This window comes from Herpailurus yagouaroundi, unplaced genomic scaffold, assembly GCF_014898765.1.
Source record: "Herpailurus yagouaroundi ecotype Mexico unplaced genomic scaffold, PumYag 163, whole genome shotgun sequence".
Lineage (NCBI taxonomy): Eukaryota > Metazoa > Chordata > Mammalia > Carnivora > Felidae > Herpailurus > Herpailurus yagouaroundi.
The window spans coordinates 40,791,736-40,817,779 of NW_024412404.1; the positions used below are offsets into that span (position 1 = coordinate 40,791,736).

At 43.3% G+C, this 26,044-nt stretch overlaps 2 protein-coding genes across 2 annotated transcripts in view; both read right to left on the minus strand.

Annotated features, from left to right (window-relative positions):
• Positions 1–4,448: 4,448 nt before the first annotated feature.
• On the minus strand, positions 4,449–6,546 carry NPM3 (nucleophosmin/nucleoplasmin 3). Its single transcript, XM_040486237.1, has 6 exons — positions 6,400–6,546; positions 6,015–6,100; positions 5,640–5,759; positions 5,409–5,502; positions 4,914–5,031; positions 4,449–4,816 (listed from the first exon to the last, which is right to left on the minus strand). Exons 1-5 carry the CDS (start codon positions 6,515–6,517, stop codon positions 4,919–4,921), a joined length of 531 nt encoding a protein of 176 aa, XP_040342171.1. The 5' UTR covers positions 6,518–6,546; the 3' UTR covers positions 4,449–4,816; positions 4,914–4,918.
• Positions 6,547–7,607: 1,061 nt separating this feature from the next.
• Positions 7,608–26,044, minus strand: part of OGA (O-GlcNAcase) — a 29,038-nt gene continuing 10,601 nt past the window's right edge. Inside the window, exons 6-16 of the mRNA XM_040486236.1 lie at positions 25,757–25,855; positions 24,631–24,915; positions 22,217–22,375; positions 21,136–21,749; positions 20,237–20,411; positions 16,747–16,832; positions 15,671–15,775; positions 14,894–14,979; positions 14,422–14,614; positions 12,258–12,417; positions 7,608–9,710 (exon numbers count right to left, since the gene is read on the minus strand). Of these exons, the coding sequence (XP_040342170.1) occupies positions 9,574–9,710; positions 12,258–12,417; positions 14,422–14,614; positions 14,894–14,979; positions 15,671–15,775; positions 16,747–16,832; positions 20,237–20,411; positions 21,136–21,749; positions 22,217–22,375; positions 24,631–24,915; positions 25,757–25,855 (2,099 nt within the window). The 3' untranslated portion in view covers positions 7,608–9,573. The remainder of the gene's footprint in view (positions 9,711–12,257; positions 12,418–14,421; positions 14,615–14,893; positions 14,980–15,670; positions 15,776–16,746; positions 16,833–20,236; positions 20,412–21,135; positions 21,750–22,216; positions 22,376–24,630; positions 24,916–25,756; positions 25,856–26,044) is intronic.

The window sequence follows — 26,044 nt, forward strand, 5'->3', positions numbered from 1 at the left end:
CATCACCCCTGCCTCCGTCCCACATACACTAGCCTGAAGTAGCCACCTACGTGGGAGAGGAGCCCAGAGATCCCTGGAAGGACCCATAGGTGCTGCTGCTCTCCCAGAGCCGCAGGCGGAGGGGGGCAAAAATAACTTCTGTCCCCAGCTTTTCCTGGGGAAGAGACTTAGATCCAGGCCGCCTAGCCTTTCCCTCTCAAGGTCTCATTATTTGTGCACTTAGGCATTTACACACCTACTGTGTACTAGACATGGACTGGTGTTTTGTGTCAAATGTGAGGGGCTCGGTGCAGGGAGAGGGGAAACCAAAGGAGGTAGGGATTTGTCTAAGCTTCTCCCAGCCCCTCATTGCTTCCCCCAAGGGGCTTCTGGAACCCCTGAGCCATGGTGCTTCCTTAGGAGCAGCTTGGGTGGGCAGAGATGCCCTGGGACAGATACTTCTGAGGAGCAGGTGGAACCACTGATGCCCTACACAGCTGCTGCATCCACCTATGACCTCCCCTGCCCCACTGCCCCCACCTTATGTCCTTGGGGGTGGACTGGAGCCGTTGGGGTGGTGCCAGGAAGCCATTAGGCCAGAAGCAGTACACAGCACAGCCAAGTTCTACCTACCTCCTCTTTCTCTGTGCCCCACCTGTCCCTGTGCCCCACCTTTTCCCACTTCCCAGCCATAATAACACTGAGCAATGCATAGATAGGAAAACAGAGTACTTGTCCCAAGACCTCATCCTCCCTCAGAGAAGGAGACTCCTTGAGCCTACGTGTTACCCACCTCCAGGAGTCTGCTCACTCTGCCAGTTCTTGCACACACAGACCTCCAGACAAGGATCATGTCTTTTAGACCAGAACTTGCAGCTCATGGCACAGAGCTGGGCAAGGTTGTTCTGCAGTTGGTATTTGATGAATGAATAATGAAGAAACTGGCCGAGCATTTAGACCTCAGCTCATGAGTGGCTTCCCCAGGAAGACTTGGCTTTTCTCTCCCCACTACCCCCCCCCAACAGATTATAATCACCACTATTTATTGAGCACTTATATTTGCTAAAGGCTGGACTGGCACTGTCTCCTCTCAACTAAGAGGTGAGCCCATTAGAAGGGAGACAGGTGACAGCCCAAACCAGCCCTTTTCCTTACTATGCTCTTCTGCCTTAGAGCCCTGCAGGCCACTTGCTGAGTGTCTACGTCCCCAGATGCACTGCTTCAAACAGGCGGGATGCTCACCATTTTAACTTCATGCCCTGCACACAGTAGGCCCTTGAAAATGGGGTGTGTGTGTGCGCGTGCGCACACGAATGAATGAACAAGTGAATGGAGAGATGGAGAGCAGAGGGTGGGAAGGGCCTTCTCCCTACCAGGGACCCAGCCCTCTGAAAATAGTCTGATGAGAACAGCATAGAACAGCACTCAGGCAGGGGTCATGGCAGTCCAGCCCACCCTTAGTGTGCATAGTCTTGGAGCCACAACCAGAGTCACTCTGGGCACCTGCCCTTCTCTGGATAGAGGCCAGAGTATCTGACTCAGGATCCAACTCTGGTTCTGGAGCTCCCAGAAAGTTCTGAAGGCCTTGAGCTGAACTTCAATGATCTTAGCTCACTCTCCTCCCTCCCCCAGAGGAGATGGGCATCCTAGGACCTTAAAGTGGGAGGTCAAGGTTTTAGTACTACACTTTAACCTCTATCAGGGGGCCTCTCTGTAGGAAAGAATTCCTTTGCATTTGGACAACTTTCTCCCAAACTAGAACGCTCATCAGTTTGGGAGATTCTTCGCATCTCCCCAAAAGTCTCTGGCTTGGGGCAGGGGTGGGAAGGGGAGCAGATGGGGACACCCTCACATTGGGTGCCAGGTACTGCTCCATCAGCCCTTTGAGTGACAGATGCAAATATTCTGCCGGGGCCCCAGCAGGCCGCTCTGTCCCTCCCTCACTCGCTTGCTCGCTTCCCGGCCAGCTCGCTCCTTCCTTTATCTTATCAAAGCCCCGTAATTACAATTGCTATTTTGTTTCCTCGAATCTGCAATCAGAGCTCCTTGGCCCTGATGAGGGAGCGCCTGTCAACCTGATCGCTGAGTGACAGCCGGGCCACCTTTCCTGGCCGCCCCCACACTCCGCCAACACAAACATATACACACACACACACACACACACACACACACACCCTCGCCTCCTGCAAACACAAACACACACTCCTTGCCAACACAAACAGCCCCTCTCCGCAAACACGCCCTCGCGGGGACCCAAACACACACCTTCAGCCTCTTTCCAAACGCATCCCTCGCCCCAGGCCCACCCTGGGCCCCTCAAATCCACACCAGCCGGCGCGGGCTGCCTGGATTGAAGTTTGCTCCTACTCGCGCCTCCTGCGCCCGGCGTTCAAAGCGCCGCGGACTCTCCACCGACTGTTCAAATGCAAATCGCCGAGACTGCGTTAAGCACTTCGGACCCCGCCAGGGAGTCGTCTCCCCTCGCACCCCAAATAACAAGGCTGCCCATCCTCCAGTGGTCTGCAAACCGCGGATGTACGCCTTCATCCCTCGGCGCTCCGAGGCCAAAGTGAATTGGCAGTGCTCCTACTGTGCGCTGAGCTGGCAGAAGGGGCATCGAGGAGAGGCGGGAGCGGGGAGGGAGAAAAAACAATCCCCAGCTCTGTCCGCGGGGTGCACTTTTGGGCCAGGAAACTCCTGGAAGAAGGGGGAAGGTGTGGATTGGGTCCCCACTGCGGGCAGGAGCGTGCTAGGCGCCGGCCTGGGCTGCACGGAGACCCACGCAGGAAACAGTCAAGGCTTACAGTGAGCGCTCACTAGCTTCGCGGGGGGTAAATATCGGGACGGGGCCACGCGCAGGGGGTAGAGGGGTTGACTGGGGAGGCTTCCCCTAGAGATGACTTCTCTGCGCTCAGCCGGTCTCCTGAGTCTCCAACCAAGCACATGCTGAGGACTCTGGAGGTTATAGGCGAGAGGAGGAAGGGAAGGGCTCTAACAGGACCTCTTCTAGCGAATCAGTCAAAGAACGAGTGAAGTCGACCTCAGTGACTTACTCCTCGCTTTCTGCCGAAACTTAGGCGGCCCAGACCACTCACCTAGCCCCCTGCGAGGCGGCGTGGGGAGCCGCACGGCCACAGGTGGTTTCAACCTCGCCCACCAGAGGGCGCCAGCTGCATATCCCCCCCCCCCCCTCCCCCGCCTCACGACCACAGAAAGATGAATGGTCTCGAGCCTGACTTCCCCCACCACGCTACGCTGGTTCCTGATGGAAGCACCTCAGTCGTCCTGGAGGAGAAAGGGGCCTACGACCCTGACCACTGCAACCCAGAGAGAAATCATCTTCTTTTATCCTTAACTTGAAGAAAAAGGGAGGTTAGAGCTTGAACCTCAGCTTCTCACCAGGAGGGGTGGGGAAACCTACTCCAAGGATGTGTTGAAGCAGGGATGCTTTTCCGTGTTGTGGGACGCTCTCTCCAAAGTTTACCTTACCTGCCCCAATACCAGCCCCTTCGGGTTATCTAGAGATCCCTCCCACTTGTTCACTCATTTGCCCAGCAGCCAGTGTGGGAGGGAGTGGGCCTGGCCCCACCATCCCACCAGGCACTGTACTCTGTCCATCCTCAGCATGTCTGGCCCCAGGCTGTCTCAGGAGTTAACCGTTTGTTTGTTTGTATGTTTGTTTGTTTGTGGGACATTGAAATACTGCCCCCCTCCCACATCAACACAGCTGCTGAACTGCTGACCTCAGAGTTGGTCACATACACACTAATGCTCACACCAGGTACTTCCCTTTCTCTTCCTGGCATAGCAGCACCCACACCCCAGAACACCTGATTACAGGCACCAGAGATTCCCCACACCAGGCGGTGTGCTGGGGGTCAGGAACCCCTTAGCCCAGGAGGTTGAATCCCAGGGGACCCTCTCTGCCCCCATATGCCAGGCCACCCGGATTCTGGTTTCCCTGTCACCCAATCTGGCCAGTCCCCTCCATCTGGCCCCTGGAATCAGGTTTCTAAGGGCCCAGACCAGCTCAGAGACAGCCTGCAAGACTGGAAGGAGGAGCAAAGACTAGCCTCTGCCTTTCCCCTCACAGGCCCTCTCAGGGCCTGAGCCCCCTCATGGGGCTAGGGATGCACATTCCTTGGACTGCTTAAGCCCCTTTATCTGCCCCCTGCCCATCAGCCTGAGTGCTGACAGAGGCCCAGGCCCCTTGTTTGGATGCTGATAACCTCCTGGGATGGCCCTCCCCCACCTGTAGGGACTGAGAATGGGCTTGGTGTTGGGAGGTCCTCTTTTAGTAAGGCAGTTGGGGCCCAGGCCTTGCCTGGCCCCTGGGGTCCTACGGATAGCAGGATCCCACATTTCCTCACCCTCCCCAGGCCCAGGGCCACCCTCGGTGCTGCCACAGTGCCACCTGGTGGCCCCTAGGGGAATGCCAACCCAGCAGGTAAAGAAGCCACACAAATGAGTTGCAAAAAAACCTCCACATCACTTTATTACAGCCTTTATCCAAAAATGTAAAAAGTATTAAAAATGTGTAGTCCTGAGCTTCAGATGCTGACCTCCAATCTCACAGGCAAGTGGGGAGAGAGGGTCAGGAGAGAAGTTCAGAGTTCCTCCCACTCCTGGAGAAAAGGGAAGCCCCAGATATGGCATAAGATTAGAGAAACACCAGGGCCCTTATGAAGAATAGGACCACCCTCTCTCCAAGCACCAGCCCAAGACGCGACCCACCCACCCATCCATCCCTCCTCTTCAACGGAGAAGACACATTTAAATCTCTTGAAACTTGTACAGGAACATAGTGCATGGCACACGTAGCAGGCAGCTAGCTGACCTGAGGGAGAGCAAACAAGGGGTCAACATCAAGGCCGTGTTCACGTGCTCCTCCTGCCCCATCCCAGACCTTGCTGGACACCCCTCTCCCCACTCACCAAGGCTAGGGCCTGCCCCTCTGCTTCTTGGCAGGTAGGATGGGGCACAACTCAGCTTCCTCCTCCTCACTCCCTTCTTCACTCTCTTCTTCCTCAGAAACGTCATTGCTTATAGTAACTGGTGGATACATAAGCAGTAAAAGAGGAGGAGGTTAAAGCCAAACCCCCTTCATACCACATGTCATTTATTCATGCCCTGTGGTGCCAGGGATTCTGATCTCCCAGAGCTTATGGTCTAGGTGGGAAGAACTTCAGATACTAAATGAGAAATGACAAAGAGCCAAAGAAGACCACGTTAGTGCAGGTGGAGAAGCTGAGACAGGTTTCATGCAGGAGGTAGGCTTAAGTAGGACAAAAAGTGGAGGATACATCACACATAGTCTGTATGGAAGCTCCACTAGGAGATAAGGATAGGATGGGGCAGGAGTGTAGAGGGCGGCAGTGGGAAGAGAAACTCGATGGCAGAACCCACTAGACAAAGGAGAAGACTCTCACCAATCTGGTGCCTCCCAGTGATGCGCACAGGGCCAGAACCTGACTTCAGGCGGAAGGTTACAGGTGGCTGGAGCTGGAAGTCATCCAAACTGAGCTGGAAGAAAGACAAGGATGAAGGCCTGGCCCATCCCATCTTGTGTCCTTGGGTCCTCAATTCCTAACAACCACCACTATCACTACCACCACCACCAGCACCGCCACCACCACCTCAACATATGCCTGAGAACTCACCATGGGTTGGCAGGACAACTTGAGATTGGCCACAGGGACTGCAATCTCCTGATGGTCATGATTCCTGGCCACGACTTCTACCACATTACACTCATCTTTGGCCCCCTCGGTGAGGCAGAGCTGGGAAGAGTACACAGAACCCTGGGGTCTCCCCAAGCAAGGATTGACACCACAATCCTTGTGGAGGCATCGACCCTATAATTTGCTCCACCCCAGTGATCCCTGGATCACTCAGCCAGGAAAGCTGCCCATGTGGGAGTTAGGCAGAGGAGGGAACTCCCAGTAAAGGGATTGGGGGGGGGGCGGTTGGAGGCCCCCCCGAGTTGCCTGCTCAGGTCCAGCGATTCACCACCACCACCTTTCCCCGCCCCTCACCATGGTCAACGCCAGCACATGCTCCGATTCATCCTCTTCCTCTACCTTGAAGGTGAAAGAGCGGGTGTGGCCGGAGAGCTCACAGCCTGGAAGAGGGAACAGTGTGAACGTGCCTGAGTGTGCGTGGGGGGCGTTCCACCAAACCTCTGTCACGTGCAGCCATGGTGTGACCGGCCATTTACGCACCCACTTCTCAGGAACACCAGGGGCGCTCTGTCCTGGGCTCCGCCCGGCACATCTGGGACAGCGGTCGCGCCACCCCCTCCCGCTTGGTCTGCCGCGCACGGGGCCCCCTCCACCTCAACCCACGTCGTGTACTCATCTGCATTCCTGTTCTGCCCCTGACCGCCCTAGCACCACCCTCTTCCCCTCCTTTCCTCAATACCGAAGAAAAAACTGTCCATAGTGACCGGAGCCGGGACCCGCAGACCCCCGACCCCCCCGGCCCGGACTCGGCTCTCCTGACTCAGGAACGCTAAAGCTGCGGCGGCGCCGGCGGCCATGCTGCTAGGGCCGTCTGGAAGCTCCGCCCCCCGACACGTATAAAGCGAGGGACTCGCAGCGTGTTCCGGCCCCGCCCATTAAAGGAGCCACTGGCACTTGAGAGAGGAGGGACGAGGCGCGACCGGACCTAGGGCTTTCTCCCCCGGGGGCCGGTGGCCTCTGGTCAAGTCTGTGTGTCGGGACTGCATGGAAGGGTCAGAGAAGCATGGATTTCTTAATGTTAATGTCCTTCCGCACTTCCATGACCACGGCTCTCTGAGGGCCGCTCCTGCCTCCATTTTCTCTAGCTCCTCGCACCCTCTGCTGTCTCCACTCCCCCAATCCAGGGCAAGTTTTCGTCAAAGGGAGAATACAAAAACAGAAACCTTTCCAATTCCCCTAGTAAAGGCGAGTTTCAAGGCAGCGTTTTCCTCATAAAAGCAAAGGAAATACGCTACTTGCCTTGCCTTTCCTCCAAGAGAGCCGAGGCTCCTGAAGGAAGACTTTTTGCCCATGGGTTTATTTTCTACTGGAACCATGGAACCACTCGGCCCTCTTTCCAATATGCGTCTATGCTTCCTGCTCTTAACGACCAGAGAAGTTCACTATCTAGAAGGCTTCTCTTTATTGAGCTTAATATGCTGGTTGGAGGCCGGCGCTTGCTAGGAAAGGATGTTAGCTTCAATGTGCAGCTAGCGGCTACTTCTGGCAAACGTACTTTGAAGCTTATAATTGCAGCCCAGAACACCCTTCCACCATAAGAGTAGTATGTCCCATAATTTGGGCAACTCCCCCACCCCCACCTCTCACCTTTTGACCAATCAGGCAAAGTGTGTTCCTTATCCTACTAGATGGGAGGGAACGCAAACTAGCGGCCCTAACTCCCACCCAGGATGTAACTGTGGGAGGAGGGTGGCTTGGCCGAGAACTAGTCTTCCTTTTTTACCTTGCCATGAAGAAAATCTGGAAGGAAGTCTTTTACTGGAGACGGGAATAGGAAGGTGCATCCCCCAACGTGAACGGCTATGGAAGATGCTTGTGAGACATGAAAGGCATGAGAAAAGGTACAGAGCAGAAACAGGAAGTAGGTTTACACAGTACACCACCACACACATTCACTTCAAGTTTTATTTTGCCTCTTGCATGGTCTTCAGATAGTTTTACAGTTCGTTTTCTACAGGAACTGAGCTGTGATCTGAACAATCAATGAAATGTCATTCCAACCTTAATAAATATTCATAACCATAGAAGAGAGCATAGCACTTTACCATCCTAGAATGATGAAGGTACAGGCCTGGACATCTGTTTCATGGTTAGCATCTGTGACCAGACCAGCCAAAATGATTATTATAAGCCAAGATAAAACCACAAGCAAACTTGCTAAAAATCCTGATTCCATAGATTGACACTGAAATCCTCCAAATAAATGCTAGAATTGTCCACTAGAGTACAAAATGTACTTAAAGAGAAAACCAAGTGACCTTAAACTGTTTTATACAGCATCTTGTAGAGCTCTTCCCTTCCCCTTAGCCTTCTTAGGTCTTCTATCAGTTAAAGGTTTCTACCCTAAAAATAAAGAGGCCTCCTTCCTCCTCTCCATTCATCTTACCAACTCAGTGCCCACTCACAGGCCCTGGTTGAAAGTCACTAGGTACCACTAGGCACAATGCTTTAAGATTCAAAGCCCAAACTGATGGAATTTCTTCCTGAAGGAAGATGCCTTTTCCTTGCCCCTCCCACCTCAGCTCGAAGTAAAACAGCTGATAACAAAACTGCAGGGAAGCAAGATAACAGAATACTGTTAGGAATCCATGATGAAAAAAATGAATCCTGCAGAGATTACCTGTTAACCTCATGCTCAGAACCCCTAAAAACACCAAATCTAAATTAAAATATATGAAGCTTTCAGAAGCTGGTTAAAGGAAAAAGAAAAGGGTAACCTTAAGTCATTGGTTAAAGTGTGCTCATTTTTTAAAAAAAATTAGATACAAACATGCAATTAAAGACTCTGATTTAATAAAACCAGTTGTAACAGATCTTGAAATTAAAGGACAACTGATCTCCGGGCCAATGGGACCAGTAAGTCCCTGAACCCTACTTGATGTCAAAACTAACATTTCACATGCTGACCTGCATTGAGGTTAATTTCCAGAAGTGACTGCACTTTGCAAGACTGAGTCCCATGAAATTAGACTCTCATACCCAAAGTGGTCATGGCCTAGCCCTAGGTGGGAGGCACTTTAAAAACAATAAAACTTCTTTAAAAAAAAAAAAAAAAGACAAAAGTAAAGAAAATCCATCTTCCACTGATTTACATTATTCAAAGTGCCATCCTGAACCACACACCCTTTCATTTTCAAAAGGAAAAAAATTACAAAAACAGTGAACACAAAGGATACTCAGGTTACAGCTAGTTTATATACAAAAAAATTTACAAGTCTGCCATTTTTAGGCTTTTGCCACAAACAAATGCACATTTGTCCCTACAAAGCACAACATGCCTGAACCAATGGTCACTACAAGAGACAACTGGCCATGGCTTTACAAAGAGCAGAAAAACTGCCCCAAATTAAAATCATTTACTCAGCTTAAACTATGCCACAACCATCCCACTTGGAATCTCTACCCTGAAGCCTCTGAAACCCACTAAATCTTTCTCATCTCTGCCATGTCTCCAAAGAATGAAAGACATTTTTCATCCAATAAATCAAGGAGGATGACAAATGATTCTAATTACTCTTAAGTGAGAAATGCAACCACGCTGGATGCAGAACACAGTGCTGACTACATTTATTGAAGACCCCCTCCCTATAAGCCCATGTAAGAGGTCTTGGCACCTAACACAAGCCCCACAAAGGAGGCCCACATCTGTTTCAGACAGGATTTGCATCAACACAACCTTCCAACCAGTGAGTAATCTCAAAGTGTGATGGGTGAGTTTTACATAGTCTTCGTTTCCAATCCAAATTGGCTGATTAATTTTGCCATTCCAGAGGCTGAACTGTATGAAGACCCCAACCACCACCGACCAAGTGAAGTTCAGAGACTTTCGGACAGTTCATAGTGCCAACAAATTTCACAGGCTCCGACCAAGTATAACCACATCCTTTGGAAATCCTTCCATTTTTGCAATTTCAAAACAGCCTAACTTGCTGTAAAATTCCAGAATTCTTTTATCATCTGGTCTCACTTCACAGAAAGCCCCCCGGGAGCCTAGAAATAAAACAAATATTCAAAATGTAAATGTCAACTGGAATTATGGATAGGAGTTGTCATGAATCTTTAATATATTTCAAATAGGTGACAGTAGGAGCTTATCTATACCAGTCCCTAAATTTCATACCACAATTTTTAAAATTCATATGAATATTCAATGAATATTAGTATTCATCAATACTGAATACTGCAGCGGCAACTATCTTAAATGATGGATATGTTAACTAGCTTGAATGTGGTAATTACAATTATTTCAAATCATCAAACTGTACACCTTAAATATATACAGTTCTTAATTCTCAAAAATACCTCCATTAAAAAAACTCAGTGAAGCCATTTGCAACTACGTGGATGGAACTGGAGGATATTATGCTAAGTGAAATTAGCCAGTCAGAGAAAGACAAAAATCATATGACTTCACTCATATGAGGACTTTAAGAGACAAAACAGATGAACATAAGGGAAGGGAAACAAAAATAATATAAAAACAGGGAGGGGGACAAAACAAAAGAGACTCATAAATATGGAGAACAAACTTAGGGATACTGGAGGTGTTGTGGGAGGGGGGATGGGCTAAATGGGTATCTACTGAAATCATTGTTTACACTATATGCTACCTAATTTGGATGTAAATTTTAAAAAATAAAAAAATTAAATTAAAAAAATAAATAAAAATAGTAAGTATTATAATAAATAATAAAATAATAAAAATAAAAATAAAAATAAAATATTACTGGCAAATAAAAAAAAATTCAGTGAAACTCTTCCCCAGAAAATCTTTTGGGGAAGAGGATGTAAGAAACCTCAATGCAAAAAATACCTCTGTTTAATGTTTTAATACAAAGTACCTTTGAAGAGCCCACAGGGCAAAGGCCATTCCAGTTTATGTCACAAGCCAATATAACCAGAATATGTTGTACATTCTAAGACATACCTCCTATACCTGCATGATTCAGTTCTAAGCACAACACTAATCTTCAAAGAGTTGTTTAAATTATTCCACAAGAGGGATACCACTGACTCAAATGATACAAAGATGTAACAGTTAAGTGCACTCCCAAGTAACAACAACCCTCTAAAGAGGTCTCAAACAAGCTGCCCATTTTTGTACCGTCCAAGGGCTAAAATAGTTTTTTACATTTTTTAAAGGCTGTGTAAAAAAAAAAAAAAAGTATGTAGGAGCAACTGGTTGGCTCAATACGTACAGCATGCGACTCTTGATCTTAGGGTCGTTAGTTTAAGCCCCACAATGGGCATAGAGCTTACCCTAAAAAAAATAAATTAGGAGCACCTGGGTGACTCAGTCGGTTGAGCATCTGGCTCTTGATCTGAGCTCAGGTCATGATCTGTTTCTGAGTTCAAGCCCTGAGTCAGGCTCTGTGCTGACAACACGGATACTGCTTTGGATTCTCTCTCCCTCTCTCTCTGCCCCACCCCCCACCCCATGCTTGCACTCTCCCTCTAAATAAATAAACATTAAAAAAATTAATGTATGGTGGGGGGCACCTGGGTGGCTCAGTCAGCTGAGTGTGTCTGACTTCGGCTCAGGTCACGATCTCACAGTTTGTGGGTTCGAGCCCCGCATGGGGGTCTGTGCTGATACCTCAGAGCCTGGAGCCTGCTTTGGATTCTGTCTAACCCCCACCCCCTCCCACCACTCCTCCCCTGCTCACACTCTGACTCTCTAAAAATTTTTTTCAAAAAAAATTAATGTATGGAACTTAATTTAAAAAAATATGTAATTAAAATCTGTATGTGGCCACTGGAGTATATTTATTACCTAGACATTTACAGAAAAAATTTTCATACCACGAATATAAAGCAAAATTATTTCTGTAAGCTGAGTTTAGAGAACACTCAAAACAATTTGTCAACTTGGGGCACCTGTGTGGCTTAGTCGGTGAAGCGTCCAACTCTATTTCAGCTCAGGTGATAATCTCAGTTTTTGATATACAGCCCCAGGTCGGTCTCCACACTGAGAGTACGGAGCCTGCTTGAGATCCTCTCTCCCTCTCTCTCTCTCTCTCTACCCCTAACCCGCTCACTTGTATGCTCTCTCAAAATAAACTTTTAAAAAAAGGCAACTCTGCATTCCTTTTTTTTTTTTTTAAAGTAGGCTTCATACCCAGTGTGGAGCCCCGCACTGGGCTTGAATTCACAATCCTAGGATCAAGACCTGAGCTGAGATCAAGAGTTGGACGCTTAACTGACAGAGCCACCCAGGAGCCCATCAACTGTGGATTCCTAAATGAAGCTTCTTTTGAGGGTTCATTTAATTTCCAATTATCACAGTGAGTCTCCTGGCAAAATAAATTTAACCTCATGTATTCACTTCTCATTTAAGTGGGGCTCAAAATAAGCATTCATAGTATAAAAGATCAACATTTTCCAATGATTAATATACATGCAATTCTTATACCACTAATTATTCAGAAGCCAAACCATACATGGTGGGGAAGGGAATGCGAGTTCAGTGTAATTCATTTCTTTCTATCCTGTCTCCACCTAGCCCAAACACCAGCAACTACACAAATATGTACTCACCATTAGCCTTCAATGAAGACAGGAGGCAAGCCATCATGCTTTTGGCTACACTCGGGTCAGTTACTTTTTTATGAATATCCATCTTTATCAGAGAAGGGAAGTTGGCAAGGAAAGTTTCTGGCAACACTTCCTGCTCTTCATGGAAACTCAACATTATTTTCTGTAAAAATTTGAAAGAATCTCTTGATTTTCAGTAACTCATTATACATCTATATCCCAACTACAGAAACCAGCAATAGGAAAAGGAAAGCAACATTCAGTAACTCTTCCAGTCATTATGTACTTATCACATAAAGAATTAATTGGCTTATAATTCTAGCCGAAGCATTTTCACTTTTAAAACCATTTGTCTGAATGTAATGTGGTATTCTGAATTCGATCCTGGAACAGAAAAGGACATTAATGGAAAAACAAGTGAATAAAGTGTGGAGTTTATAGTACTGCACCAAAGCTGGTTTCTTAAGACTTGGACAAATGTAAAAAATGGGTGAGGGGTAATAGAGAAATTTTGTATTATCTTTGTTAAATCTAAAAATATTCAAAATTTAAAAAAAAATTTAAGTTTGTATTGCTTACACAAAAATGTGAATGTAAAAGAGGTTACAGTAGACCCACTGGTCATTCTTTGTATGTTCCTATACTGAAAACTGTAATTGTCAAATATAAAACAGTAATGCATCAACAGCTCAATCACCAGCACACTGTAGTTAATATCTATGTAATTACAAGTAAGTGAGGCTACTCCACATCAGCCTCTTATTACACAGCCATCTGGCTAGAGGAGAAGGTAAAAAAATAGGAACAAACTCTAGAGAGAATATCAGTAAACTGGTATGGGAGAGAGAAGAATTTCAGAAAAGGCTAAAAGGAACAACATGGAAGAAAAAAGCCATGTCACAAATGAAAGAGTCCAAATATATCTCTACAAGTATTTATTGGGCATAAACATTATCAAGAAGGAACTGTTTTTTTAAATGCATATGCTAAAATAAAATGCATATGCTGATGCAAAGATCAAAATAATCATAAATTATATACGAAAAATTCACTGAAGTTGGGACAGGGCAGACATATGACAAGAAGTACTCCTATCTGCAAACAGACTCTCAGGGCAGCTCACCTCTATTATTTTTTTTATTACAATGAGAAATACATTACTGAGAAGGCAAGTGAGCCCCCTACAACCAAGCAAATGAAAGATTTTAATTAACTTGCTCTGAGTACCCAAAGAAGAGACCATTTAAGTTTGGGTACTTCACAACAGGGTAGGCCAAAAAAAAAAGGTTCTTTAGTTGTCTATATTCTGTTTTTACTTGAGAAGTATTATAACAATGTTTCCAAATTAAAAAAAACTCCTAATGCTGAGGAAACAATGGAATATGTCACGCTTAAGAATAAGTAATGGGGTGCCTGGGTAGCTCAGTTGGTTAAACGTCCAACTTTGGCTCAAGTCACGATCTCATGGCTCGTGAGTTCAAGTCCTGCACCGGACTTTGTGCTGACAGCTCAGAGCCTGGAGCCTGCTTCGGATTCTGTGTCTCCCTCTCTCTCTGTCCCTCCCCTGCTCACACTCACTCTCTCTTTCAAAAATAAACATCAAAAAAAAAAAAAAAAAAAAGAATAACTAATAAAAGGGGTGCCTGGGTGGCATCATAGTCAGTTAAGCATTTGACTCGATCTCGGCTCAGGTCACGATCTCACAGTTCGGGAGTTCGAGCCTCACATAGGGCTCTGCGGATAGCACAGAACCTGCTTGGGATTCTGTCTCTCCTTCCCTCTGCCCCGCTCCCACTTGTGCTGTCTCTCAAAATAAATAAAACTGAAAAATTTAAAAAAAAAAAGTAAGAATTCTTTTCTGTAGAGAATTTAGAAAGCAATGACATTTTTTTGACAGCATGAGAGAGCACGCACATACAAAACTGGAGGAGGAACAGAGGGATAGAGAGAATCTTAAGCAGGCTCCATACTCAGTGTGGAGCCTGACAAGGGGCTGGATCCCACAACTTTGGGACCATGACCTGAGCTGAAATCAAGAGCTGGACACTCAACTGATTAAGCCACCCAAGCGCCTATTGAAAGTACTGAAATTTTAAGATATCTCTGCTTACTTTTCCTTAGTAAGTACTTTAAACCTACTGTAGTATAATTCTAAACCTGCTATTACCTCAGCCTCGGAGAGTTCTTTGTCACCATTTGGCTTGGTATACTTCTCCTGCATGAAGGGGATCCAGGAAATTTTACATTTTTTAATGAAGGGGGTCACATCTACAGTGCCCAAGGCATAACCACATATGCCATCTTCGTCTTCTAGGACAAAACAGTAATCCAGGCTAAGGGAAAGCAGCCCTCCTACTAACCTGCTCAGAAGAAAAGAGGGTAGAATGAGTTTTTAACCCCAAATTTTAGACTTCAGTGACGTTAAGGCCTTAACGTACTTGAATGGCAACCTACAGAAACTACATTCGGTGTAAGAAAAAAACCAAAAAATACACACATGTAAATATTCACATTTAATTGTAACTAAAGTGGAATTTCTAGAAAACTTTATTTCTAGCCATTACCTCCCCTTAACCTGATAAACGTGGCTATGAAATGTTACTCCCAAATCCAACAAATTCAAACACTTCATCACATACTTGTCTCCAATAAGGTCAGGCTGACTTTGAAAAGGTAAACCCACTCCATCGTCATACATTTCTCTGCAAATCTTGTACACGGAAGCCTGAAAATATAATCTAGTTAAGCAACACATCAAGAAAAATCGCAACAGAAATTAACAATAGGACTCAGTGAGTCAGACTGGACTTCTAGGACAGAGTAACAAAATGCCTGGCCTGTCATAAATATCCCCTCTGCTTTAATATTTATTCATTGAATCATACTTGTAAAATCAGTAGAAAACAGCATGGTATAGTAAACACTGAGAATTGTTTCAAAGGAGATGGTTTTAGGCAGTTAAGAAGTAGATTCAAAATGCTGCAAACTATGCTGCTGAGCCTCTCAGTTTTGTATACATCCAAAAATTTTTAAACGTGTTAATGGTCTTTAAACAGGCTTGCTGTTTCCTGTAGCTGTCAACAGCCGGTAGATACTTCACAACTGGGAATTATAAAATACTAATATATTAGAGAAAATCAGCCAAGGACCATACCACTTGGACACACCCTAATACCTTTCAGCTGATTTTCATAGAGGAGGACTTACTTAAGGGATTTAGCTCAAAATGTTTATGAGTCTAACCTCCTTATTAGATTCTCCCTTAAATATTAACCCTCACGTGTTCAATGTTTCAGTTAACTTTCTCCACCTAAAGTTCCTATTTGAAAGTACCGAACAGATTCTCTTAACAAGGGAGTTCAAAGGAAACTTGTGAGCACCATAACCATATACCAAGTTGGTAGGTAGACAATTACCTCATCTTTAGGAAAGTATGGTCTGATAGTATAAACTTTGGAGGTAGGAGTCAGTGGGGGTGGTTGAAAAAAGAGATCATTTGCCCCATCAATTGGCAGCAAACGCTGTGGGAAGAAACAAAAGGAGATGGATTAGTGTTGGGAAGAGATCCATTTCTTTAAATGGGTGTGCACTGCAGATTACCAACTTAACATTAACTGGCTACTGCAGGCAGACCTAAAGAAGAGGGGTGTACTATGCTTTACTAAAACAAACACCTCTTTGCTGGGGAAAGGGGGTGCTTCTGAATAGAAATTACCCAAACGGAGTTACATAGCTTTAGTGGCATATTAATGGGGATTTAAACTTATAGTAAAAAAATAAATAAAAAATAAAAAATCTATTCCAGTATCACAAATCTACTTTTTTTTAAACCAATCTCATATAGACCATCTCTGTACTAAAAGATGGCAGAACAGAATGTCAGGAGGAGAGGTTTGGTCTGAAGAGGGTTATCTGTCCAGGAGACGCTTTATCCCCAAAGCAATGCGCTTCAGTTTGCTGTGCGCAGCAGAGCACCTGTTGGGGGGAGAAAAGTAGAGCACCTGAAAAGTCCATGAACAAATTCCAATCCAAAAAAGTTTCTTATTTTGTTCAAATTTTCATTAACAGACTGTTCTTTCAAATATAAGTTTTAGTTGTAAAATAATCGGAAAAGTATCCAAAAGCCCTTTCACCATTCACTTGCATAATTATTCATCCTTTTTGCTCATGGAGTTTCCACTGGCAGACAAGCATGCGCGCATTGTGCATTGCGGGCGCAGATTAAAATGGTGTGCGACCTGCAAAGAAACAATGTGAAGTGTATACCTAGAGCCGCTGCGCTTCGCAGGCGCGGGGGGAATTGGCAGCATCTCCTTCAGAAATTACTGTGAAAGAGGAGGAAAATTTGATTTAAAATCCAGCTATGTAACTAAATTGAATTTGGGACTAGAAAGCCTTCGGCAGACCAATCCTTCCAGCCATCTGATGCGCAACATAAGGTTTCTCATAAAACAAAGAAAATGTCAATTCAGTTGTGAATTCATATTGATACCTGGAACTCTCCTGCTAGACCACCTCTAAAGGCCCAGGGTTCTTGGTCTCCAATTAAGAACTGTGCTGAAGAATGACTACGACACCCTGTTGAGATCAGATCCAAGCGGAGAACGTTACGAGAAAGGGGATTTCCTGGGGTCTCAAACGTCCAACAAACTAACAAACACTTTGTGGAAATAACTCTCTAACAATAATAATCCAGGGTTTCAGGACAAGGCTGTGATAATAGTTTTTTTAAATTTGTGATAGAATTTCAATACTGATGTTTTTTCCTTTGATTCATGAATAATCACTTTAAGAGTTCTCTTTAATTATTGGAAGAAAAGCCAGTCTCAAGTTTGTCTGGGTCAAATCTGTAATATTCCCTAGATACAGCTATAAAAATCAAGCCAGCTGTTTGCTCTGTAGTAAAATCACAGTAATTATGAAAGTGAAATGAATGAGACAGATAATGAGACATTTTATTATCACAGCCCATGAAGGAATTAAACCTGTCTGAAGTCACATTTTACATTATGAGGAAGGGTACAGGAAGGGAAAAAGGGGAAGGGGAGGATTAATCTTGTCAGAAAACTAAGGTTAACGGAATAAACAAAAGAAATTGTTCAGTAAGTTGACATCAAAACACAATGAAAACTTTATTTATTCTAACAAGGACGATCCAATTTAGACTTGGCTAATAGTAATGGTAGTCGGACAAATTCTGAGCACTAAGGAGAGTCGACTGATGCTCCTAATTTATCCACAGCTAAGACATACTTTTCTTAAAAGTATGGTAGTATCTGGCTCCTCTGATTGACGATTATAATTTTTGCAGTGCACCGAACACAGGCATGGAGTAACAGGGTTTGAGGTCCAGAAGTCAGCATTAAGATCACCACGTAACCAACTTCAGAGGCAATAAAGGAAGCTAACAAGAAATAGTTAAAAGCAAATATTTGGAGGCCAAATCAAAATCACCTGCCTAGTCTTCTGACAAGATAAAGCAGCGCAATATAGTTCTTTTCCATTGGAAGACAGCATTCTACCTCCTGTTCAAGTTAACAGTCTCATCAGTACAATATATAGTGTGCTAGTCAGACAGTCCCAAAGCAAACCAATTTTTTTGTTCACAATTCAGGCCCATTAAGAGATTATATCCAAGTTTGTCATTTTTTAGGGGTAGGGGTATTTTAAGAAAACATACATAATATGTAGATTTGTAAAATAAATATGAAATAGGGTCAAAATTTAGGCTAAGAGAACCTGCCCCATTCCATAGGTCAGTGTAAATTTACACTGCAGGAAAAAACTATACTCTCAAACTTTAAGATCAGCCAATTTCCCCTACCCCCCACTTTGAGACTACAACATAACTAGCACTTGCAACTATTACAATAAAAAGCTGCATGTACGAAGAGCTGTATAAATGAAAACATGGTTAATGCCTCAGTCGCTGCGCAAACGTGACTTCAGTTCATGCCTACTGCCCTTAAAACTGAGCTACCTCACAGATAGACCTTTCAATTTAAACTAATTAATCATGACGCGCTGTGAACATCTGCCGCTGTCCATCCAATAGTAGTAGACACTTGTGCTGAGGATTCTCCCATCTGTACACAATGGGGAAGAAGATAATAGAAGTCGTTAGTAATCAAAAGTACTGCATAGCCACATTCTTTAAAGGACTGAATGCCAGCTGGACTGGAGAGAGGAGGAAAACAAAGGGCTCTAAGCAGTAACTCCCTGATATCACTACAGACCTATGAAAATACTCTACTTGTCGTGAGCTTTTTGTAAAGCTATGTGCATGCCAAGATAATTATTTAAAATTTCTAAGATGCTCTGAACTTGAGATGTACAATAGCTACCTACACAATTTGGGAAAGCTGCTCCTATAATTGCACAGTACAGAAGTAAAATCTGAGAGTAAACAAATACTGTACATAATCAAAAATTAAATTTTTAATAATTCTTGAATTACAAGAGGAGTATCAAATGTTTTAAATGATACTTTCCCAAGCCCAAGAAACCAGATTTCAGGTTGGAAACTTAAGATTTAAATCCCTGTGAGAAATTATAACCCCTTGGCCAGAAGCCTGGAAAGCAAATGCTGTCATCCAATAACCAATGTAGAGGTATTTCCTGAGCCTAAAGGCAGATATCTATCACAGAAAAGAGGTGTCTTGGAGCCTTTTAACAATAGGTCAAAATTCTCTCTTCTAGGGGTGCCTGGATGGCTCAGTCAGTTAAGGGTCCAACTCTTAGTTTCAGCTCAGGTCATGATCTCACGTTCATGAGTTCGAGCCCTGCACATTGGGCTGCGTGCTGACAGTGCAGAGCCTGCTTAGGATTTTCTCTCTCCCTCTCTCTCTGCCTGTCTCCTGTCCTTGTGCACACAAGTGCGTACATGCTTGCTCTCAAAATAAAATAAACGTAAAAAAAATTCTTCTATCTGTTGGGCTATACATATATATACAGAAACCCAAAGTTCTATATTTTCAAATTAACAGAGACTCTACATTTGGCTGATAATTAGCTGTGTCCCAGGAAAGCTATCATTAATATTTAAGAGTCCAAAAGTATGTAGGCAGAAAGTGAGAAATCTCACTGTTACTACTCCTTAATCTCAGCTCACAGTATTTCACATCTATTTCACAAACAAGACCAGGTAACCCATCACAGTGTTTGTGACTACTATGAAAACTATGACATGTCAGTCAGCCTTGCTGCCTGCTGTGTGCTGTATGTACATCCATTACATATTCCTTATAGCTGGACTGAAAACCTGGAAATGAAATGAGGTCCCTGGAGAAACTTGGCCATGCTGGTGCTTTTTACCAAGTTTGAGATTTTCCAAAAAAATCAATTTTCAAAAGAAACATACATAAGTTAATTTAATGAAGGAGTTTTTAAGGGATTGCAATTTTCATCCCCTGCTAAAACCAATTACTTGGTAGAGGAACAAAGAAAAAGCCATGTGAAATAACACCAAGTAGCACCAGAATAGCCTTATCACTAAAGCTCGCATGCGCACAGGGCTGGGAGGATGGCTTCCTCTTGCCAGGCCCTTTAGGTCATTTCAGCAATTGTTCTGTTAAACACAGCATTAACCTTATCAAGACCCAGCAAGCAGCAGAGAGCTTACACAGTCACAATTCATAGTGTCTCATCTCCAAATCGGATAAAAGTGGTATACAGGATTCCATCCAGGAAGCATTCAGTCAGAGCAAGTTAAAGTCAGTACTTTCTAACACATTTTCAAGATATTTATGTTGAATTAGCCCAAGGGAGAAAAATCAATGTGCTTGATGTATTTACTGAGACTTGCACCTCAAGTCAGCCAACAACGGCTGTACCTTTGAAAGAAATCTAAGCAAAGAATTTAAACACAGTTGGAATTTCACCAATTCCCTAAATATTTTTCTCCCTGTGGGATAATCTTTTTTTTTCTTCATTTTTAAGGGACAATATATCTGAGGAAAAGAGATTATTCCTGGTGTACCTACCTAACCACTGTACAAAAGACTTCACCATAGACATTATACTCTTGATATCCCAAACATAGGAGTACATGTCATAAAGGATTGTCCTGTTGGCACAATTGGAGAGTCGAGTGAACATTCCCATCACCAGTCCACACATCTCCTCAAACTTGGCTGCTCGTGACCGCCATTCTTCAATCTATTGAGGATCAATAAAAATAGGACTCAAAAACTGCAAACATAACAAAATAAACTGCTTATATTTTCAGGTCCCTGCAATTTATCCTAAACATTAAAGGATCACTGGGCTTAAACTCTTTATTTTATTTATTTATTTTTTAAAATTTACATCCAAATTAGGTAGCATATAGTGAAACAATTATTTCAGGAGTAGATTCCTTAATGCTCCTTACCCATTTAGCCCATCCCCCCCCACAACCCCTCCAGTAACCCTCAGTTTGTCCTCCATATTTATGAGTCTCTTCTGTTTTGCCCTCCTCCCTGTTTTTATATTATTTTTGTTTCCCTTCCCTTATGTTCATCTGTTTTGTCTCTTAAAGTCCTCATGAGTGAAGTCATATGACTTTTGTCTTTCTCTGACTAATTTCACTTAGCATAATACCCTCCAGTTCCATCCACATAGTTGCAAATGTGGGCTTAAACTCTTTAGACAAGCAATAACAGTCTGTGTCTCCCCAAACTGACAAGTATTTCTGAAATAATCAACTGTGCCTTTCCTTCATTTTTCACTATAAGGTCAAACTATGGCACTCTATGTACCGGACTCCAAAACCACTTTCAAAGCATATTCTAAGATGTGGTCAATTTTCTGCTAGTTACCAATATATTCATTTAAGATGTCATATCATCAGCATGGGGATACACCCAGGCTAGAGAAGCAGATATAAATCAAGCATACTCACTTTTTCAGAGTCTTTTCCTTTGCAATTGACACTGACAACACTGCTATTTGCTCGAAGCCACTGGAATTCCCGTAACATCTGCGCTCCTTTGGGTCCATGCTCATAAGGAAGGTAGAACAGGTCAGCAAGCAACTGCAAATCCTCCAAAGTCACTGGTTCCACAGTATACAGAGGCTTTTCATTGGGACCTGGCACAAACTGTTCCTTGTTTGTCTGTTCATCAGTCTGCATGGGGGCAATATCACTAATGCAATCTTCCTGCATAGACATCTCTGGGGATTTTGATTCAGCTATGCTCTCTTTATCTGTGTCCATTGGTTTCAATTCCTCAGCCATTTTAGCTTCAACAATTTCAGTGAGTATTTGATTGTCATTCTTGTGGTCTGTTTCTTCTTGTTTTTCTACTACCATGTCCATGGGTTCCTCATCTGGCTGTTTCTTTTCTTCTTCCTTGGTCAGAGCTGTAGGTTCACCACTCAAGGCTGCTCCCTGGCTCATAATGGGCTCCTGATAAACTGTTGTGACTACAGTTGTGGCATTTAAAGAGGGTGCTGCAACTAAGGGAGTCCCATCAACTACACTTGCTTTAGCTCCACTGTGTGCAACTTGCCTACCTACAAAAACAAATTGCCACAAAGATAATCAGAATTAGAAACAGAACAAATCAGATCTAGAGAAATGTTTTCTTATTGTATCTCTAACCTCAATTTGAGATTCCAAATATTAAGCCCTGAGAAAAGTGCAATCCCTCTAAACCCCAGGGAGGTAGGGAGGGAAGAGAAGAGGAAAGAAACAAATGATAAACATCCCCTAAATATGCCAACATGTATTATCTTCTCTTCTGAAGATCTAGATGTAAAAATAATTATTCCAGAAAAAACATTTTTAAAACAAATTAGCATTCCATCATGATAAAAGCTACCTCAGACCAAAAGTTAAGATTTTAAAAACCTTATTTCTCTAGATCCCTTCCCAAATTTTACTTTGTTTTACGGGCCTATGGTAGGAACATCAAAATGTTCTTTACTTTACGATTCAACCATGTGACCCAAACCCCCTTACAACAAAGGGCCAAACTCACTGCTATACTGATGAGGTACACCAAACTCCTGCAACCACTCTGTTAAAGCTAACTTTAGAGCCATCTGTGGACTATAGAGCACATCAGTTTCAATATCTTCATCACTGCCTTCATTTTCTAACTTTATCTGGATCGATACAGTACTGTCTTCACTGTCAGCTGCAAAAAAAAAAAAACAAAAAAAAAAAACAAAAAAAAAGAAAAACAGAAACACAAAAAACAGTTTTGATTACAAAAGCCTCCTGACAAGTGAGAGGAATAAATGCAAAACACCAGTTGTTACAGTACAACTAGAGAAACAAGGAACAGGAACATGAACAAATCTTAAACATAAAAACACAAACACAACCAAGACCCTTAACTGAACCACTTCACCTATAAGTCATCTAAATGCATTGCTAAATGTAGGGGCACCTGGGTGGCTCGGATGGTTAAGGGTCTAGACTTCGGCTCAGGTCATCATCTCATGGTTCCTGAGTTCAAGCCCTACATCGGGCTCTGCATTGACAGTGTGGAGCCTACTTGGGATATTTTCTCTCTCTCTCTCTCTCTCTCTCTCTCCCCCCCCCCCCCCTCTCTCTCTGCCCCTCTGACATCACACGCTCCCTCTCTGAAAATAAATACCCCCCCCAAAAAAATTGTAAATGCATTGCTTAATGTAAAATCGCAAATGAAATACAAAACACTAATTTCAGGGGCTTCTGGGTGGCTCAGTTGGTTGAGGATCTGACTCGATTTCAGCTCCAATCACGATCCCAGGGTCGTGGGATCGAGCCCAGCCTCAGGCTCTGCACTGAGCATGGAGTCTGCTTAAGATGCATCATTCTCTCTCTCTCCCTCCGCCCCTCTCCCCCATTTGCATTCTCTCTCTAAAAAAAATCAAATAAATAAATTTTTAAAATAAAAAATTTTTAAAGCCACTAATTTTAGAATCACTAGAAAAGTCAGTCATAAATGTTCAGAGTGCCAATCGTTGGGAATGTGAAGTTAAAGGCATATGATTTCCATAAAGATAACATTCCCTACCCTTGAGGGGCTTATAAATTAATGGGAAAATCATTACGAAAACATACAAGCAAATTAGTAAGTATATTGAGGGGGAAAGAGAAAAACCAATAGAGAACCCACATATTAAGCACAGATAATAAATAAGCACATAATGAAACTCTAAACCAGCATAGTGTTAGAGAAAATGAAGTCTGAACTCTGGCTTAGTATCCAAAACCTTCTACTCTTAGCTTTCCTTCATATTTCCCTGCACATGGCCCAGTTTGGCTACCACTCAATGTGCTTCATGCTCTGCCTTAAAAGCGGTAGGAGGTAGATGCCACGTACCCAGAGGGAACTGAGACTATATTTTGTTGGGTTTTTTTTTAATTCAAGGGGGTGGTCCACAATGATTGAGCCTTAAAGGGAGGCATTAATCCAATAAACAAAACTAGAAGGAGTACAGAACTGAGAAAGAGAACACAACTATATGACTACATACCATACCCAAGTACCATGATGTGACATTCCCATACCCCCAAATGAGCCCAAATTGAGGTAACTTCAAATTTTCAATGTCCAGCGCTTTTATCTCTCATCCACCAACCCTTTCATGCCCGGCACCTCTACTCATACTGTGATACTCGTAAGTATCCTCTCCTCTAGGAAATGGTTTCTTAGCACTTTTGCTTAGCAGAAATAATCATTCCCTCCTCTGTGTTCCCACAGCACTTTGTAAACAATTTCCTCAGCATTTATCAAACAACAGCACAGTCACCTATATGCTTTATCCAAAACCAGACCATGTTCTTCAAAAGCGGGGACTACTTTATTCTTTGCATCTTTAGTGCCAGGAAGGTGCACTTGCCAAATCTTACTAAGTGTTTAAATATAATGAATAAACAACTAGCCAGCATTCTTACTTAGAAACTCAACTGGGAATTTTTCATGAATAAAAAATCAGTAAGCCAATGTCTAAAATGACAACACAGAATATGTTCCATTAATATAAGCTGAAATCTAAATGATATATGAAGTAATTCAGGTAACAGCTAGTGATCTAAAATACCCCATTTAATAAAAATCACCAGAAAACATAAATTGATTGGGAATAATTCCAGGAATAACAGGAACACTAAAAAACTACTTTGTCTAGTGCTCCGATTTCAAAGTCACATTTTAAAAGTAAAGAACTGGGGGGGGGGGGGGGGGGGAGCAAAGAACTGAGGCCAAGAAGTTATTAAGTAGTTTGTCCAAAGCCACTCAGCCCTCTGATCCCTCCTTCTCTCACATATACACCTCACTCACAGGACTAAACAACATACTTCAAAAAATCTCTTAAATTATGATGACAAACCTGCACTTGACAATAGCTCTAGTTAACCCCAGGTCTCCCCGCAAGGTCAAGGATTAAGCAATCTACTTACTCATCACTACATCTTTTCTCACTCCATTCATGTTTGATTTGTACCAAGTGGCAAGGGTGTGGATAGCAACATAGTTGGCTTCAAATTCACAATTTGGATTAGTAAGGACTCCTTTTAACCGTGGGATGAGTTCTGTGGATCTTCCTTTGTATGGGCCCAGAAATAGTCTCTTCTGATCATAATCATTAGCATGAATGTTATCCCAGATTACTGGAGCTCTCTTAATAATCTTAGAAACCTCTTCAATAGACTCCACTGGAATTTCTTTAGAAACAACTTTCGGACCTAGAAATAATGACAACCATTTGTTAAAAGACCCTCAAACATGATTCTTCAAAATATACTGAATTCAATTTTTTATTGTATTTTGTTATTTATGTACTTTCTGACAATTTTTCTTTTCAAAGTAACACAGCAACATGTCTTTTTGAGTGTTCAGTTTTACCCAACCCCTCCCCAATATCTCCTCAGGTCAGATTTCTAGAAATGGAATTAGTAGTAAAAAGATACGGATATTTAAGGTTTGGGCAGGCTTCCTCAAACTGATATGTTATAAGGAACAAATTGTTGGGGTGCCCGAGGGGCTCAGTTAGTTAAGCATCCAACTTTGACTCAGGTCATGATCTCAAGATTCAGGAGTTCCAGCCCCACACCGGACTCTGTGCTGACAGCTCAGAGCCTGGAGTCTGCTTCAGATTCTGTCTCTGTCTCTCTCTCTCTCTGTCCCTCCCCTGCTCACCTCTGTCCGTGTCTCAAAAATAAACATAAAAAAAATTTTAATGTAAACAATTTTTTCCATTATAATACAGCTTGTTGATTAATAACTGTCAATTCGGCAGGATAGCTTTCATTTTATAAAACACTCTCCCCCTATGGCTGAGATCAATACTCTTTAGCCCAGTTCCCTACACATCTATTATTTATCAGCAACTGATACTCAGATTCACTGCAAAATCCTTAAAGATGTTTTTTATACTAAATGAAGAATGTATACTTCATAAAAGGGAATTTTAACAACAAAGTTTCCTGGTTAAAGTTGTTTTCAAAAAGTATCCAATTAACCAGAAAAACCAATTTCTAAGTTCTAGTTAACTAAAGTTTTACTGTATAAATCTTAAAGACTTACCTGTCCAAAGCACCTCAATTCCAGGGAGAAGCTTTTCACCCACAGTCCTTAAATAAGGAGACTGAGACACATTTGGGTAACAGAAAGTGCCACAATATTCTGAATGTAAAAAGGAAAATTAAGTAAAATAGTTAGGAGTGAAATGGTCACGAGTTTTTAAATGGGGGGAAAAAATGTCTACCAATTCTAAATTCTTTTCATACAAATGATAAAGAGCTTCCAAGTCGTATCTCAAAGGAATTAAACTCAAGTGGATAGTTCATTAAAGAATCAATTAAAAATAAAGAA

Coding starts and splice junctions, on each gene's coding strand:
- NPM3 (XM_040486237.1), bottom strand. CDS start 6,517: ATGGCCGCCGGCGCCGCCGCAGCTTTAGCGTTCCTGAGTCAGGAGAGC. Junction 6,101..6,399: donor TATGGACAGTTTTTTCTTCG/GTATTGAGGAAA, acceptor TCCCTCTTCCAG/GCTGTGAGCTCTCCGGCCAC. Junction 5,503..5,639: donor AGTTGTCCTGCCAACCCATG/GTGAGTTCTCAG, acceptor TCTTTCTTCCAG/CTCAGTTTGGATGACTTCCA.